The sequence below is a fragment of the Hippoglossus stenolepis genome, chromosome 4 (assembly GCF_022539355.2).
Source record: "Hippoglossus stenolepis isolate QCI-W04-F060 chromosome 4, HSTE1.2, whole genome shotgun sequence".
Classification (NCBI taxonomy): domain Eukaryota; kingdom Metazoa; phylum Chordata; class Actinopteri; order Pleuronectiformes; family Pleuronectidae; genus Hippoglossus; species Hippoglossus stenolepis.
Window position 1 is genome coordinate 21,657,586 of NC_061486.1, and position 16,009 is coordinate 21,673,594.

A 16,009-nucleotide genomic window follows, 5' to 3' on the forward strand; every position below is an offset into this window, starting at 1 on the left:
TTTTGTCTTTACAATTTTTATTCATCTTTCAGGAAACAAACATGAAAGCCTGTAAGACAAAATAAGGGTGTAGGTAAGTGAACAGTTAAAGAAAATAAATTGATACAAAATTTAATTATGCAGTTTGATGTTTTACCTCATTATGCTTTCTCTGCTGCTTTCTCGGCTTTCTCTGCTGCTGCCGTCTCCTCATCTCCTCCCTTGGTGTTACGTGTGTAAATCAGCTGTGCTCTGTGTTTGGACACCAGTTTGATCATGCCTGGAAGACAACACAACCACATTCGTGGTTAGCATGATCTGATTTTAAACCACACATACATCAACTATGTCATGGGCTCAACTTACTGTATTCAGCCTGTGCTAACACTGAGCAGTGGATGTGTGGAACATTTCAAGTGTAAGTGAAAATGTGCATATTTTATATCTGTTATTACAAGAGAAAGTGCAAACATAGGCACCATCATTGTGACCATTACCTTTACAAACAGCACAAACAAATTAATTAGTTGTAGCATAAAAGCAAAAATACATATGAAATATTAACACACATTTAATGCTTTAATGTCTCTTTTGTACCATTTATCTCATCTACTGATATTTTGGAGTGCAAGAAAACATGTTTAAAGCGGTGAGGGGACGTTGCAGCTGTGGATAAATGTGAACAGTATCACACTGGACATTATCTACAAACAGCACTGTCATTTTAGGACAAATGATGCTGCTAAAGAGGAAAAATGCATAGTACTTAGTTTGCAAACATTTATACGTGTTAGGCAAAGCCAGTGAGCCGTGCTGATGACTGTGGGTGAATTGAGGGGATGAATTTAATGTTGCGCGACAATGCTATAGATGGCAGCGGGAACTGATCTCCACTTCTTTCCAAAAAGCAAAAGATGTGTATTCTGCTGGGTGAGATCACATGGAAGATTGAATAAAACATTCACCCATGTTCTCATTTACAATATCTAATCTCCTTTTCCACAGATCCACTGGTTCAGTGCAATAAATCATTCATGGTAAACAGACATATACTGTTCCTTCTTTAACTAACATACGACTATAGTCCATAATGGAGACGATCTGCAACATGTGCTATGGTGAATGCTTTAGAAACATGTGCTAACTAAATGTATTTCATGCATTACTATTAAACCATCTTTAAGGGTTTTCATCTATATACATAAAATATACTTGAAACCAGAAAAGGAGGTTTTAAATATTAACCAGCTCATCATACATTGACCTGTCTGTTAGCTTTATGGTTACAGACTACCAGGACCCCAACACGAATGTGATTACACAGGAAGCCATTTACTGGGTCCAACACACACTGTTTGCACTATGAGCTAAAAGGTGAGGTTCACCTTTGGCAAGCAGTTCCTGGAGAGCATTCCTGGCCAGAGAGCCACGGATCTTCAGCCTCTCAGACACGACAGCTGGGGTGATGAGCTTGTAGTTGGGAACTTCTTTATACAACTTCTCGTAGGTGGCCTTGTCGAAGAGCACCAGGTTGTTGAGCTTGTCCCTCACTTTTCCCTTGGACCACTTCTGCTCAAAAGTAAATAAAGGGGTCAATGTGTGTAGACTCATACAATTATTCAGGATATTCATGAAATATAAAAAGGGTCAATCTGTGGATCAAATCTAACCACTGTACCTTCTTCTTGGCTTTGCCGCCAGACTTGTTGACTGGGTCCTTGTCCTTCTTGGACTTCCCAGCGTCCTTCTTCTTATCTTGTTTGGGAGGCTGAAATCAGGAGACAAAATAGTCCATCACATTAAAGCTACATGTGGGCCTTGCAGCACGTGTACAAATAAGTGAATGGTAGTGAAATGAGAACGCTTTCAAAGTATTTCAGACAATGGTGTTTAACCAGTGGTCACACCCGTTGCCAAAGGTTAACTCTGTTGGCCGGCATGGGGATGGCCTAGTCTCCGTACTCAGCGTTTATAGCCTCACTTTTAGAATGGTTAACTAATATTGGCAATCCTCAACAGCTTCAGCATCAACGTTAAATTATAATAATACTTATAGTTACAATTTAAACGGAGTTATTAAGTGTTACTTTGCTCGACTCGTCGGTAACTACAGCGCAGTATGAAAGCGTGGTGGAATTAGCAGGCTAGCTAGCTAGCTAACTAGCGTGCCGCTAAATGCGTAAAAAAACCAACAAATAACTCAATTTACGCTCCTTTATCGGAACGTGGACCAGCACAGTTTATTCACCAGTTGTTCCGAACTACTATGATACGGATGGGATTTCATAAAGACGAATAATTTTCATTATGATCGGACAAAACGTGGAAAAACTGTCCTCACCATGTTTCCTCGTCAAGATGTCGGAGCGAAAGGAAGTTTACCCGTGCAAGAGCCCCTTAGACAACCCGTATATGCGGAAACGGGGTGAGGAATTCTGGGTACTGGAGTCCTCTTCGCGTCTGGTCGTTTCTGTAGATTTTGACTGCAAATACCAGGTGATCAAACCACTGTGCGACACTCACATCTGTACACAAACATCTAAAAGACGAACCGGGTCACAAAGGCTGCTGGTTTATAGTTGTCCGGGGTTTGGACACCACTGAGGTCACGTGACGGTGCTGTCAGCTGTGCGTCGGCAACATGGTGATCTTCAGTGTGTATGTGGTGAACAAGGCTGGAGGTTTAATTTACCAATACGACAACTATGTCCCGAGAGCGGAGGCGGAGAAGACCTTCAGCTTCCCGTTAGACCTGGTGCTCAAACACCACGATGAAAAAGTGGTCGTTTCGTTCGGACAACGGGACGGAATCAGAGGTAAACTTAAAAGCTAGCATTAGCATGTTAGCCCACGTCAGCTGCTAGCTGCTGCTGTGTTATGAAGATCTGAAAAACACTGCAAATGTGGTTTAAAATACAGAACCAGGAAGTAATGAACCAGTTATATTTGTTAAGTGCATAATAACAGTGCCCACAATTGAATGGCTTCCTAAAGACTGATTGTGTGATACCTCACTTAGCATTTTTTTAAAACCCTACTCTACTATATTGAACTTCCTTAGCATGTTCTGTGGTGTATTTCATCTTTAGGCTGCATGACACAATCATATGTTCATCTATTAACTGTCTCATGATGTCTGTTTGTGTATGATTCCTGGTGTCCTGCCCCAGTGGGACATGCAGTGCTATCCATCAATGGAGTCGATGTGATTGGAAAGAACACAGCAGAAGGAAAGGACATCCTTGAGTACCTGAAAGACGCCTCAAACTATCCTGTGTCTATTCGATTTGGACGCGCACGCCTGAGCTCCAACGAGAAGCTGATGCTGGCGTCCATGTTTCACTCGTAAGTTTCACATTTGCACTGAGGGTGGGGGGGTGGTGTAGTGGAGATAGATTCATGTCACAGGGACGACAAACTGAGCAAGACACTGAATACAGCACCCCAAAGTGAACAAATGTGATAGCTGCAGGTCTGATGTGTTTTAATAATCAACGTCAAGTTTGGTTGTTTTCCTCAGGTTGTTTGCTATAGGTTCACAGCTGTCTCCAGAGGTTGGCAGCTCGGGGATCGAGATGCTGGAAACAGACGTCTTCAAACTCCACTGCTTCCAGACTCTCACAGGTGAGTGGTGTAAACAAAGTGTCATTGCGTGTGAAATAAAGACCAACAAAATTGTGCATAGTTTTTCTAACTTTGTAATGATATGTAACTGAAATCTTTCTCACTGTTTGTTCTATCTCTGTTCTATCAGGGATCAAGTTCATTGTGCTGGCTGACCCTCGACAATCCGGCATTGATGCACTGTTGAGGAAGATTTATGAAATCTATTCCGATTTTGCCCTCAAGAACCCATTCTACTCTCTGGAAATGCCTATCAGGTAATTTCAGGAGACAATAATGTTTCGCTCCACTTTGCTGTGTTTTTATGTGTCTTAGGCTACCACCACCACATTTTGTTTTAAATGTATCACTGCTCAGTCAATTAATCAAACTTTATTTGTAGAGCCCATATTCAAAAATGGTCTCACAGGGTTTTAACAAGGTGTGACATCCTCTGCCCTTAACCCTTAACAAGTCAAAGGAAAAACTACAAAAAAAACTTTTAACAGAGGAAAAAGAATGTAGAAACCTCAGAGAGAGCCACATGTGAGGGATGCAGATGCAGATTGTTTGTCTTTTAACACCATTTTAAAATGAAAACATATTAGTGTGAATGTAGTAAGGCTACATCCATACTAATAATGCACACACAATTTCCGTTTACTTATACAGTGTCTCCAACACATCCCAGCGCCTGTGTCACCGTGAATCTGTGTGATTTTCAGGTGTGAGCTCTTTGATCAGAATCTGAAGAGCGCGCTGGAGATTGCAGAGAAAGCCGGCAACTTTGGAGCTGGATCTTGAAGCAGGAAACAACATGAACCTGCCTGAACGATTGTTTCACGATCACAAGAGGTTTAGTGAATTTTGATGACTGAGGACCTTGTTGAGGGAAATTAAGTGGATTCTCTTTGTTCCTTTTGGAACTGGGATGTGACACATTGTAAATACATGTTTTGTAAATACTTGAAAAGATTAAACCCACGTGTGTTAATATTTCATATGTAGTTTGTTTTTGTCGCATGAATATTGGATTTCTGTGTGATTTAAAATCCACCGAGCATAAACAAGAGAAGATAATTGACTGAAAAAGTAGAATTTATTAAAGCCTTTGTGTAAATATTGTCTTAATTAATTCATGATTAATTAACGTTACGTAAATAACGTTAAAAAAAAAAACGTATTTTGTATAACATACAAGTTTCTGATCTAGGTTTCAGTTTTGTCCTCTGGGCTCTGTGATGCAACAGTGACCTCAGGAGAGGAAACCTTTCTGTAGTCGTGTCTCTACCACATTCCATTACATGACATACATAATCTGTAGTCACGTAAATTCCAATGTTTACAGATTGTAAACAGTAAATGTCAATAAGCAACTTGCAAAACACTTAGAAAAAAATCCTCAACTTTTATGAGCTTCATTTACACCTGTGTTGTATGACTGAAAAAAATACAGAGGTATAAAAAAATCAGGTAAGAACTATATTTAAAGATGATGTTGGCTCAAATAATGCAGTTTTCCTCTGGATGCAGAGGTTGAGATGTAATGGGGTTTTAGTCGGCCTTCTTGGACATGTTCCCCATCTTGGTCCGGATGTTGCGCAGCAGGAAGAATCCGACAGCGGTGACACCACAGACGATCTCTGCTACCCAGAAGGCCATTTCCCAGCCGTGGTGCTTGGCGATCGTGCTGAATGGAAGTCCGGACAGGAAGCCACCAACTGAGGGGAACACAAACGGATCGGTTCACTCCCAAAGATGAGAGAAAATGAAAACTAGAGCATATTCTACTGCACTGACGTCACTGTGAGGTTTAGATACAGTGGCCCTAAATACAAATCATAAATCACAAAGTACAACAAATAACAATACATAACAAATAAAACACAAGCAAATCAATAAACACATTTTTTCAGAATTTCCTTCCTTCCAATCACTGACAAGCCTTGTCAATATCAGATACTTACCTTTTCTGTTATAGGTTAATGCTGTTGGGTTTTGTAATTTGTTGTGTTTTCGCACTTAAGGGCCACCGTAATAATGCAATATATGAAGTAGTAAGAGTAAATAGGATTAAGGGAAAATAAATGGTATGTCATTGTATTATTAGCGTTGTTAGGGATAGTGTCGCTAACAAGCACTTAACAATAGCTTATACAGGCTCCACATGAATAACTGGCTTGAAAATCAACTTACTGTTGGCCATCAAGGCGACAATGGCATGTGACGTCCCACAGTAGTTGGATGGGGCGCTCTCATTGGCTATAACCCCAAACAATGCTATTGGTCCGTAGGAGGAGAAACCGAAAGCAGCACCCAAGCTGAGTATCCACACCTGAACATGAGACATCAGAGTCTGATACACAGTGTGCTGCATTCAAGAATATGTCATTGCACCATGTATGTTCAGTGTTAGATACCTTTGAGCTGTCGGCAGCGACTGTGACTCTGAACAGGTACATGGACACAAACATTCCTGCCATCATGCAGATCAGGATGAAGTGGCGAGGATTGCCATAGATTCTCCTGCCTTGCTGTACAAAATAAAGATTAAATAAATGTATGGGTTTTGCTGGCTATACACAGAATCACTTAAATATCTATTACATATGAACTAAGAAAAAGGTGACTGGTCAGGTAATGTGTTTTTATTTATCTTACTGGATAGATAAGAGTTATTGTTAGAGTTGATTGACTTGGATTGACGTAAAGACCAAGGCCATCCAGGACTATTTCCTGTGTTAGTTTGCACTATGTTTTTTATTTTTGTATTTTGTGGATTGGTGGGGCATGACATGAACTTGTGGATCCAGGATTATTTTTAACTTTATTTAACATGGTGATAATGTGTTAACCTCTGAGCATCCTTCTAATTGAAGTTGTACAGTATTTGCTTTGTGTAGACACTGCCTCCATGTAGGTTATGGTGCATAACACATAATTTTTCATTGCAATTGTTCCTGTAATACGTATTTTTATTTTATAAGTTTATGTGGTAAAAAGCAACTGGAATAGAAAAACATACTGAAAAGGACACACTGTTGAAATGTTGACAGGTCTGTTAAGTCTGTATTTTACATTTCAAAGGCCAAAATGCATTTCCTGCAAAAATTCTATTTCCTTCATTATGTTTGGGAAAATGTGGGAATTTTTGTTTGCTAAATGGTTCAATGTTCAGTTCAAGAGCACAAAGCAGATCATTTAGGCAAATCTGTAGAAGGAAAATGTTTCAATATGTGAAGCAGATTTGAATTTTGCAAAAGCAATTGATGATCCAAAGTAAAGATCCTTTGGCGCTGTCAGTGTGCTTTTATAATACCTGCATCATTTACCAAAATAAAACATAAACATGCAAAGGTGAAAAAAGGAGGATTTTGCCAATTTATGGGAAACAGTTTCAATCACAGCTCTTCTAACAGTATGTCAAAAAATCATCCAGATGTTCAAACTCACTTTGGCCACAGCCTTGTCAGAGAGGTAACCTGCGGTGAGACTTCCTAACAGACCTCCGACTTCCAGGGCACTCATGTATGAGCTTCCTATGAAGAACAACACAGTGATTCACAGGAAATAATGAGCTGCTTCTCACCAAAGAGGAGGAGGCGTCTGCTCTATCCCTCTGTCATACCCATGAGTGTAGACTGGCCCTTGTCCTGGATGAGGAACAACTGGCCCCAGTCGGTGCAGGCCGTCTTCACCCCGAACACCACCAGGTACGACACAGACAGCAGCCACAGGTACGGAGACAGCAGGAACGCAGACAGGGTGCTCTCATCACTCGAGGATCCTGAACAGGAAACACACAGAAAACAGTTATCATCATGGCTCTTGTGATATCTCAATATTGCAGAGAGGGAATTTCTTCAAATTTGGTACAAATATTCAATTGGACTCAAAGATGAATTGAATAGAATCTAGTGGTCAAAGGTAAAGGTCACTATGACCTTACAAAACAGGTTTTTGTTCTTTTGAATTTAACATGCCCTGAATACCTTGAGAGACTTCTTCAAATTTGGTAGAAACGTTCACTTGAACTCACAGACTAACTGGTTACATTTTTGGTGGTCAAAGGTCATTGTTACAGTTGCTTCACAAATCATGTTTTTGGTCTCTTGAACTTAATATCTCAAGTCTGTCTGCAGGGAATTTCTTCAGGTTATGACCAGTTCTCTGATTAGGTTTCAGTGGTCAAAGGTCATGATGACATATTACTGTGAATGTACCTAGAGGGACTGAAACTGCACTGGTCGGCAGAGGCTTACAACTGAGGGGTAGTAAATATAGTTTGTATGTATGTGAAACTTCACAATAAACATGACATAATGGGTGTAACATAACATCCCCTGGTGCAGGTGGGAGGGATCTCTAACTCTCTACTTCTAATCATATCAGCACATGAAACATCTCAAACCACACATGCTACTTTCACACTTTTTCGGTGCATGAGCGAGACACAGCGCACACAGGTGGCATGTGAGGGGCAGGCCGTCTGGGTACGGAGTCCACCATGTCACCGACCTTTAGTCACAACAAGAGGCACATGCTGTAAAAGCACACACACGCAAACGCACCGACACACACGCAAGAGCGCGCGCACGCACGCAAGAGCGCGCGCACGCACGCAAGAGCGCACGCACGCGCACACACACACACACACACACACACACACACACACACACACACACACACACACACACACACACACACACACACACACACACACACACACACACACATTGTCTGGGCAATGTATACCGAGAAGAGTGTTGACCACAGTTTGTTTCTGATTGTTATGAAACTAATGATTTATTATCAATCCTTCTGTAAAAACTCAGTCTCACCTCCTTTGCTCTTCTTGGCTGCCGCCTCGACATTGGGGAGCCCCACATCCTTGGGCTCATTCTTGATGACCAACAGGCAGATGAAGGAGAAGGCCACACAAATCATCCCAGAGACGGACAGTATCGTCCTCCAGCTGTGCGTCTCGGCCAGCACTGTGGCAATAATGGGTCCTAGGCTGCCAGCCAGATTCATGCTGCAGGAGAGAATGGCCCACCACGTCCCAAACTGAGAGGGCTCGAACCACTGACAGCAGACGAGAGGAAATAATTAAAGTTCTGACATAGCACCACTATCTTAGCTTTGATGTACAGAGGGAGGGTATAATTATCGATGCAGTGCAGGGTTGGGATCTGACAGCAGGTAATAACTGGATGAAAAGTCATTTCATGTTTCATGATGTGACAGTCTGTGTTAGTGAGGTCAAACAAGGGAAGGAAGAACTTTTCAATTCTACTGTACATATTCCACAACACTGGTTTCATCCTTTAGGCTTACATGCATCGTAAACATCCAAGTGACAAATACTGAATATGGTTTTATTACAAAACTGGAAAACTTAAAATATATTTTCTCAATTGACCTTTTTAAATGACCACAGGAATATAGAAATAATAGAATATTAGCAAACAATAATTCATAAAGATGTGTTAACCACTGTGGGATTGTTATGTTGCCAGGCCTCTGTTGACTACATTCAAACCACACCGACAGTCGTGATGAAGCAGATTATAAGAGTTTAAATTCCTAAACTCCTGTCGGTTATTCCCACATCACGGCTGGTGACCGAGGATTTGCTGGTAGAGCCTTGAAACTATTGGGATCACACAGACAACATTCATAGTGTCTATTAAATATCTACCTCAAACATTTATATTATCACAAAGTTTTATAAATGTTTGATATATATTGTGTTTTATTTTTTCTGAACTGATGGGTGATGGGTGGGTGGGTTGGTGAATGGATGGATGGATGGGTGGGTGGGTAGGTGGGGTGGTAGATGGATGGATGGAAGGCTGGATGGGTGGGTGGGTGGGTTGGTGAATAGATGGATGGATGGATGGATGGATGGATGGATGGGTGGGTGGGTTGGTTAATGGGTGGTTGGATGGATGGATGGTTGGATGGATGGATGGTTGGATGGATGGATGGATGGATGGAAGGCTGGATGGATGGGTGGGTGGGTTGGTGAATAGATGGATGGATGGATGGATAGATGGGTGGGTTGGTGAATAGAGGATGAATGGATGGACAGATGGATGGAAGGCTGGATGGATGGGTTGGTGAATAGATGGATGGATTGATGGATGGGTAGGTTGGTGAATAGATGGATGGATGGATGGGTCATTTTCATCAAGTAACAGATATACAAACTACCCTTTTTCAAATCTCTCTTTTTTTTTAAACCTCAAAAGCTCTTTCTCAAATATATTATAACTGGACCCAGTCTGTAGTGTTTGTTCACAGGTTCACAGTAAGGTGCATGATGGAATCTGGTTATTCTTAATAACAATAAGCAGGGAGAACTAAAACTAAACATCTTGTATTCAGTATCAGTACAGTGCTGCATGATTTACTGTCATTCGGCTCACCTTGCGCAGCACCCTGCCACAGGGAGGCCAACCGAGGCCCTGACCGAGGCCGTTAAGAAACCACAGGGCAGAGAAGACAGCAACAGTGGACGACCAGGAGAAGAACACGTTGATGCCTCCCACCAAGAACAGGCCAATGGAGAAGAGCCAGCGGGCGCTGATCTGGTCAGAAAGCACGCCGCTGATGAACTTACTGATAGCGTAGGCCAAAGACTGACTGCTGGCGATCATGCCTGAACACAGGGAGGACAGAGAGCAGGATTTTTAGTCCTAAATATCTTAGACATAAAAGATGACATGTAAAGCTACCTCTTTGTTAAATTATTGTACACATTTTTATAACGTATTTTACTTTCCTGGTTTTATTTTCCTTCTTTGCTTTGACCCTAACCCTTTCTTGAAAGGTTTCATTTTGACAATTCATTATTATATTATATGTCATTCAGTTATGCTGGTGTATTTTCTTTATATCCTTTGTTGTGATGCCCTAAAGTTTGAAGAGTAAATAATACCAATTTTAAAGTTTGAAAAAGGAGGTATAGGGTTTCATTTAAGAATACTTTTAACACTGAACTCAACACTGTAACAATCAAGCACAAAGTCAATGTAAAACCTAGTCTCTCATACCCAGGTCATCCTTGTCCATCTGAATCTCTTGCATCAGAGACGGCATCACAAAGGAGAAAGTCTTTCTGTTGAAGTAGTAGAGTGTGTAGCCGACAAACATGGCCAGAAAGATAGTTCCTCTGTAGTATCCATAACTCGCTGTAGCCATGCTTGTAGATTTCAGACAGTCCTGACAAAAACTGAGTCAAAATATAAGTCGATCGGTTTGACCGAGTCCTGCTGCTTTGTGACAGTGAACTTTGCCTCCGGCTCCACTGCAAAGATGTGGACGAGTGGAAGAGTGTTTGCAATCAGCAGGAAGGAGGTTAATGGTCAACTTCTCTTCCCCAAAGATGATTGAATCTGGAATGTTAGCTGAGTGCTGCAGGCAGGCAGGTCACAAAGGGTAACACAACCACACACTGTGTGTGTATGATGTGTTGTCTCCCTCAGGCACCGATTACAAAAAAGGTTATTCTACTTGACCCTAGAGTTCTTGTCCTGTGTTGTTCCTCTGTTTGTCCCTCAGAGGATGTCATGGAGAGAGGAGTCACTCTGATGAGTTTAATGATTCACTGAGGAGTCCAACAGTAGCAGCAGAGCAGGGGGAGGCTCCTCTCTCTGTGAGGAGGCGTGTGAAGTGTGATGATCCTCAACACACCTGATACACACAAGTTTACTGTCCAGAAACAGTGTAGGAAATGTACATTTGATTATTGTCAAAAAAAAATGTAAACATTACATTTAACAGATCATACTTTCCTGTGGATTAATATGAAGTATGACGCTTCCTATATTGGCAGTGTTCAGTGAAAGCAGAGCAGCTACCTCCTCACTTATTTGTGTGCTAACAGCTGTTTGCTCTTTTCCGGACTTTCCCCACAATAACTCGGCCTCATGTTGTCACGGTGGAGCGGCCATGGACTTGTCATAAGATTCATTTCTAGGTCTCACAGTTTTTAACGACTTATCTGAGTCTTCTTGTTTTAAAGGCTTTTTTATAAGTACTATGATAATAATAATACAGCCATGGGAGCGGCTCCTGATGACGGCACTGCCGAGGAGGAGTGCAAGCGTGTGCTGCTTCCGTGTCACGTGATCAACTGGACCCGCCCATTCACGATTTCCTCTGACACCATTTTTTTTTGTAATAATATTATTAATAATAAATCATAGCACAAATGCTGAAACTATCGATCTCAATTTAACGTGTCATTTGTGTAAATGTCAAGACAAACGTTCTTAAAATTTTTGTATTACGTGTGTGCGTATGTGCGTGTGTGTATGTTCAAAGGTTTAAAGGTTCAAAGGTTCAAAGTGTGTGCGTGTGTGCGCGCGTGTATGTGTGTGCGCGCGCGTATGTGTGTGCGCGCGCGTATGTGAGTCCAGTCCTCACACCCAATGGCCCCGCCTCACATCTGTGTCCCATGGCAACTGACAACACACTGCATTTGTGAAGAAGTGCTGCAGGGATCCGGGGACCATGGTGAGTGTTCGTTGAAAATAAGGATTAGCAGCACCTTTCATACATTCATCTGAAGGCTGCGGCTCATGGAGGACTGTCATTCATGGTTATTGATGGTTATCCACGGATTTATCCCCACAGAGCCTCACATCCAGCTCGAGGAGAAGCGGTGACTCCCGCAGGTATCGAACACGAGCCCCCACCTCCCAGGTGGACGAGACCCTGTTTGGTAACACCATACCGGTGAGGGGGTATTATGTAATTATCTGTATTCTATTTCGTTTATCTCTTTTAGTAATTATTCTACATTGTCAACTAATACTTTTGACATCGTAATTTTTCTGTGGTTCTTCTTCTGAATTGGCAACAAATGATACTGAGTGAATATGAATGTTGTGTTTGTGATTCCTTAATGATGCTGTGCTCATGATTGTCTGTTTTATTTTTCGCTTCCCTTTTAAAGCACTTTGTAACTTAGATTTTGAAAAGTGCTTTATAAATAAAGTCATTATTATCATAATGCGCGCTACACTACAAGCCACGTTCACACACTGCAGGCACAGCTGTCAGGGGCAATTTGTGGTTCAGTGTCTTGGGACAGTGTGTCAGGAGCCAGGGTTCCAACTACCAACCTTCTGGTTAGTGGATGACCCGCTCTACCTCCAGTCTTAGTTTATAGCTGTGAGCAGCACAATGTACAAATCTGTCATCGTGTGAAGTTTCATGTGTGGAGACATCACAAGCTATTAGTGCGTTTGTGAGATGTTGCTGACTGACTCTCTCCAGATATCACCAGACAAATGTGGACACTCAGCCTCCAAGGGCCAGGGTCAAAATCAAAAGATCCAAGGGGGAGAGACGGTTCAAGTCATCACCAAAGACCTGATTCGGAACCTCAGGTAGACGCACACAGTCACTGGACAACTCCGAAGAGACTCCATCAGTGTGTCTGTGTCTACATTTTAAGCAGCTATGTCTAATTTCAAAATAAGATACTGCAGGTTTGAAAATGGGTCACAATAAACAACATAAAGGTCATTGCAACAGAGCAGAATCGAGACAAACTTCAGAGATTTAACAACACCACCTGTCATTTTTTAGGATCCCTCTGAAGGATCCTTCAGGACAATCCATTATTCTCCCACCAGCTGAGTTTAAGAGGATCATGTCCACGTCCCAGGTTCTCACCCAGGAGCAGAGGATGGAGGCTTATCAGAGGAAGAGGGAAGAAGAAATAGTAGGAAACATGGCAATTCCAGTTAAAATGTTCCTTTAACCTGCAGATAAACAATAAGACAATAAAACCTAAAACATTTAAAAATATATATATCCCTCATTCAGAAAGCTGCTGAGGAGAGGAAGCGTCAGATCTTTGAGGCAGACATGTCCCGTAAAGTGAACCCTGCACTCACTGAGCTTGAACTGGAGGCTCAGGAGCGGGCGCAGCGATTGGTGGAGCAGGCCACCGTCCTGAGGATGGAGCAGGAGGAGGAGATCAAAGAGCTCAACAAGGTAGAGCATGAACATATTTGAAGAGTCCAAAAGTGAATCAGTGACTGGCAGACGAACATGAACATCAGAACCTCTGTTCTCTGTGGGGTGTCGTCAGCAAATTCTGGGCGCTCAGTGCCAAGCCATCTGTGATGCCCAGATCCAAGAGAAGAAGCTGATCCAGGCGGAGATGTCAGAGGAGGAGAAGCGTCTGGACGTTATGATGGAGGTGGAGCGCCGCAGGGCCCTGGAGACTGTGGAGCAGATTGAGGAGCTGCACAAACAGCAGAGGATCAGGTCCACAGAGAAATACACACAAAATTATACATGGAATTATTTACATGTGAATGATGTAATCGTCATTTCATCATTATTGTTAACATTCTTGTCATGAGATCCACTTTCTGATCGTAGGCCACTGGTGAACAGAAAAAGCAAAGGCCTTCCAGTTTGCTGATGTTATCACGTTTGCATGCATGTGTGTTTCATTCCAGTGGAATGCAGCAGATCTACGACCAAATCCAGCAGCGTCTGGAGGAGAAGCACTTACATGAGGAGATGAAAGAGCTGGAGAAGCAGCAGGTCCGAGAGAACCAGGAGAGAATGAACCTGGAAGACCTCCAGGTGCGGACACCAGGGGGAGACACAACCCACAAACACACACTAACAAAATGAGAAAATACATGTACATGTTGAGGGACGTGTAACCACACACACACACATAAACAACTCGCTCTGGAATGTATGTCCTCTGACTGGACGTCTTCCTCCAGGCCCTGGTGAGGAAGAGGGAGGAGCAGCAGCATCTGCAGGAGGAGGTGATGCGGATCAATGCTGAGACCATGCAGGCCAAGGAGCAGAGGAGGGAGGAGGAGAAGCTGGCAGACATAAGAGACATAACATACATCCGTAAAAAACAGGTCAGATCAAAACCAGGTTCTGGATCTCTCCACAGAAGAAAAATCCATCACACAAATTCTCAATACAGTGAAAGTTCAGTTTTACATGTCATTAACATGCACGTAAGTGTCCCTTTTGTTTGTTGTTTTATGTTGATATTCTTGAGCTCTGCAGGAGCGAGAGGCAGAATTTGAAGCAGAGCAGAGACGAATCAAGAAGGAGAAGGAGCTGGAGATCGCCAGACTGAGGGCAAAGCAAGAAAAAGCCAAAGACTACAAGGCCGAGCAGGTGCACGAACAAAACCACCAGCTGACTTTGAAAAGCCATGAAGACAGCAACTGCCCAATTATCGTCATTGCACATTAAAGTAGCCTAATAACAGTTACACGATCCATTGGAATTTAATAAATTTCTTGTTTTTGTTTGTAAGGACGGGCTCCAGGCTCGGAGGAACCAGCAGATCAAAGACAGAGAGTGGAGGAGGAAAGAGAAGGAGCTGGCCGTGAAGAAGGCACAGGAGGAGGCCATGCTAAAGGCGGCTCGTCTGGAGCAGGTTCACTGCAAAGAGCACTTCCTGTCGATGGAGGCCGGTCGGGAGAAGGCCGAATTTGAGAGGGTGCTGAAGTAAGAGGCAGTAAGATTTGATGTTTCAGAGTAAAGGACGACTGTCACTTACCATCTACAGCAGGATGAATTGATCAGTGTAGTGAACCGCTCTGTTTTACTACCATTTTACTGATAGTGATTCCTCCACATACACTGACCTTTTGCCCTTTTCTCCACAGGGTGCAAAAGGAAGCAAGAGCCAAACAGATGGAGGAGGAGGAGAATCAGCGTCAGAAAGCGCTCTGTCACTCGGAGGCCATCCGGCAGCAGGTGAGGGAACGTGAGCTCTCGGCCGTAGCCAGACGCAGAGAGGTGTTCAAGGAGGCCGACCAGCTGATGGAAGAGGCCCGGCAGAGACGCCTGCGCATCGTCGAGTTCAAGGAGAAGAAGCTGAAGGAGCTGAAGTAAGTAACAGCAGGCTAAGGGACCTGTATGGAACTAGAATTGTACACAGTCATAGATACCCTCATCCAATATTATTTCCTGAGAAATTAACAAAAATGAAAAAATTAAATAAAAATCCTATTTCACAATGTTAACAAAAGAGAAAAAATCTGCCCCTTTGTCCAAATCAACACTAAAATTAAACAAATTCTTCATTGGATCCATGTTCTGTCCATCCACCAAGTTTCATGGTAATCTGCTCAGTTTTTGTGTAGTCCTACTCACAAACAGATAGGGGTGAAAACATAACCTCCTTGGCAGAGGTGAATACAAGCTCACTCTATATTGAATGTATCCTCACTGTCTTACTCTGATGTGTTTGTCCATGTGCAGGGCGACAGGGCTCTCTGAAAAATACTGCAGTGAAGTGGAGAGGAAGGCGAGGGCCTGCGTACTCTGAGTCAGTCACAGATTTTAGCGTGTCTTCGTCTGGTTTCTCCATCACATTTTACATGAGAAAATATTGCAATTACTAATGTGATAT

The 16,009-nt window shown here is 42.6% G+C and overlaps 4 protein-coding genes across 4 annotated transcripts; 2 read left to right on the forward strand and 2 right to left on the reverse strand.

Annotated features, from left to right (window-relative positions):
* On the reverse strand, positions 1-2,459 carry rps25 (ribosomal protein S25). Its single transcript, XM_035155012.1, has 5 exons — positions 2,321-2,459; positions 1,658-1,747; positions 1,365-1,548; positions 137-259; positions 1-49 (listed from the first exon to the last, which is right to left on the reverse strand). The coding sequence occupies exons 1-4, from the start codon at positions 2,321-2,323 to the stop codon at positions 141-143; spliced, it is 396 nt and encodes a 131-aa protein (XP_035010903.1). The 5' UTR covers positions 2,324-2,459; the 3' UTR covers positions 1-49; positions 137-140.
* A 6-nt stretch (positions 2,460-2,465) lies between these two features.
* On the forward strand, positions 2,466-4,581 carry trappc4 (trafficking protein particle complex subunit 4). The gene is made up of 5 exons (XM_035155011.1): positions 2,466-2,795; positions 3,150-3,324; positions 3,500-3,603; positions 3,734-3,860; positions 4,308-4,581. Exons 1-5 carry the CDS (start codon positions 2,621-2,623, stop codon positions 4,384-4,386), a joined length of 660 nt encoding a protein of 219 aa, XP_035010902.1. The 5' UTR covers positions 2,466-2,620; the 3' UTR covers positions 4,387-4,581.
* Positions 4,582-4,662: 81 nt separating this feature from the next.
* Positions 4,663-11,702, reverse strand: slc37a4a (solute carrier family 37 member 4a). Its single transcript, XM_035155007.2, has 8 exons — positions 10,641-11,702; positions 10,014-10,246; positions 8,424-8,667; positions 7,211-7,369; positions 7,036-7,121; positions 6,003-6,116; positions 5,779-5,917; positions 4,663-5,303 (listed from the first exon to the last, which is right to left on the reverse strand). Exons 1-8 carry the CDS (start codon positions 10,786-10,788, stop codon positions 5,137-5,139), a joined length of 1,290 nt encoding a protein of 429 aa, XP_035010898.1. The 5' UTR covers positions 10,789-11,702; the 3' UTR covers positions 4,663-5,136.
* A 278-nt stretch (positions 11,703-11,980) lies between these two features.
* cfap45 (cilia and flagella associated protein 45) lies at positions 11,981-15,984 on the forward strand. The gene is made up of 12 exons (XM_035155005.2): positions 11,981-12,105; positions 12,226-12,327; positions 12,871-12,983; positions 13,186-13,321; positions 13,426-13,596; positions 13,694-13,872; positions 14,070-14,199; positions 14,349-14,495; positions 14,650-14,763; positions 14,906-15,099; positions 15,261-15,485; positions 15,859-15,984. Exons 1-12 carry the CDS (start codon positions 12,103-12,105, stop codon positions 15,923-15,925), a joined length of 1,581 nt encoding a protein of 526 aa, XP_035010896.1. The 5' UTR covers positions 11,981-12,102; the 3' UTR covers positions 15,926-15,984.
* The last annotated feature ends 25 nt before the right edge of the window (positions 15,985-16,009 follow it).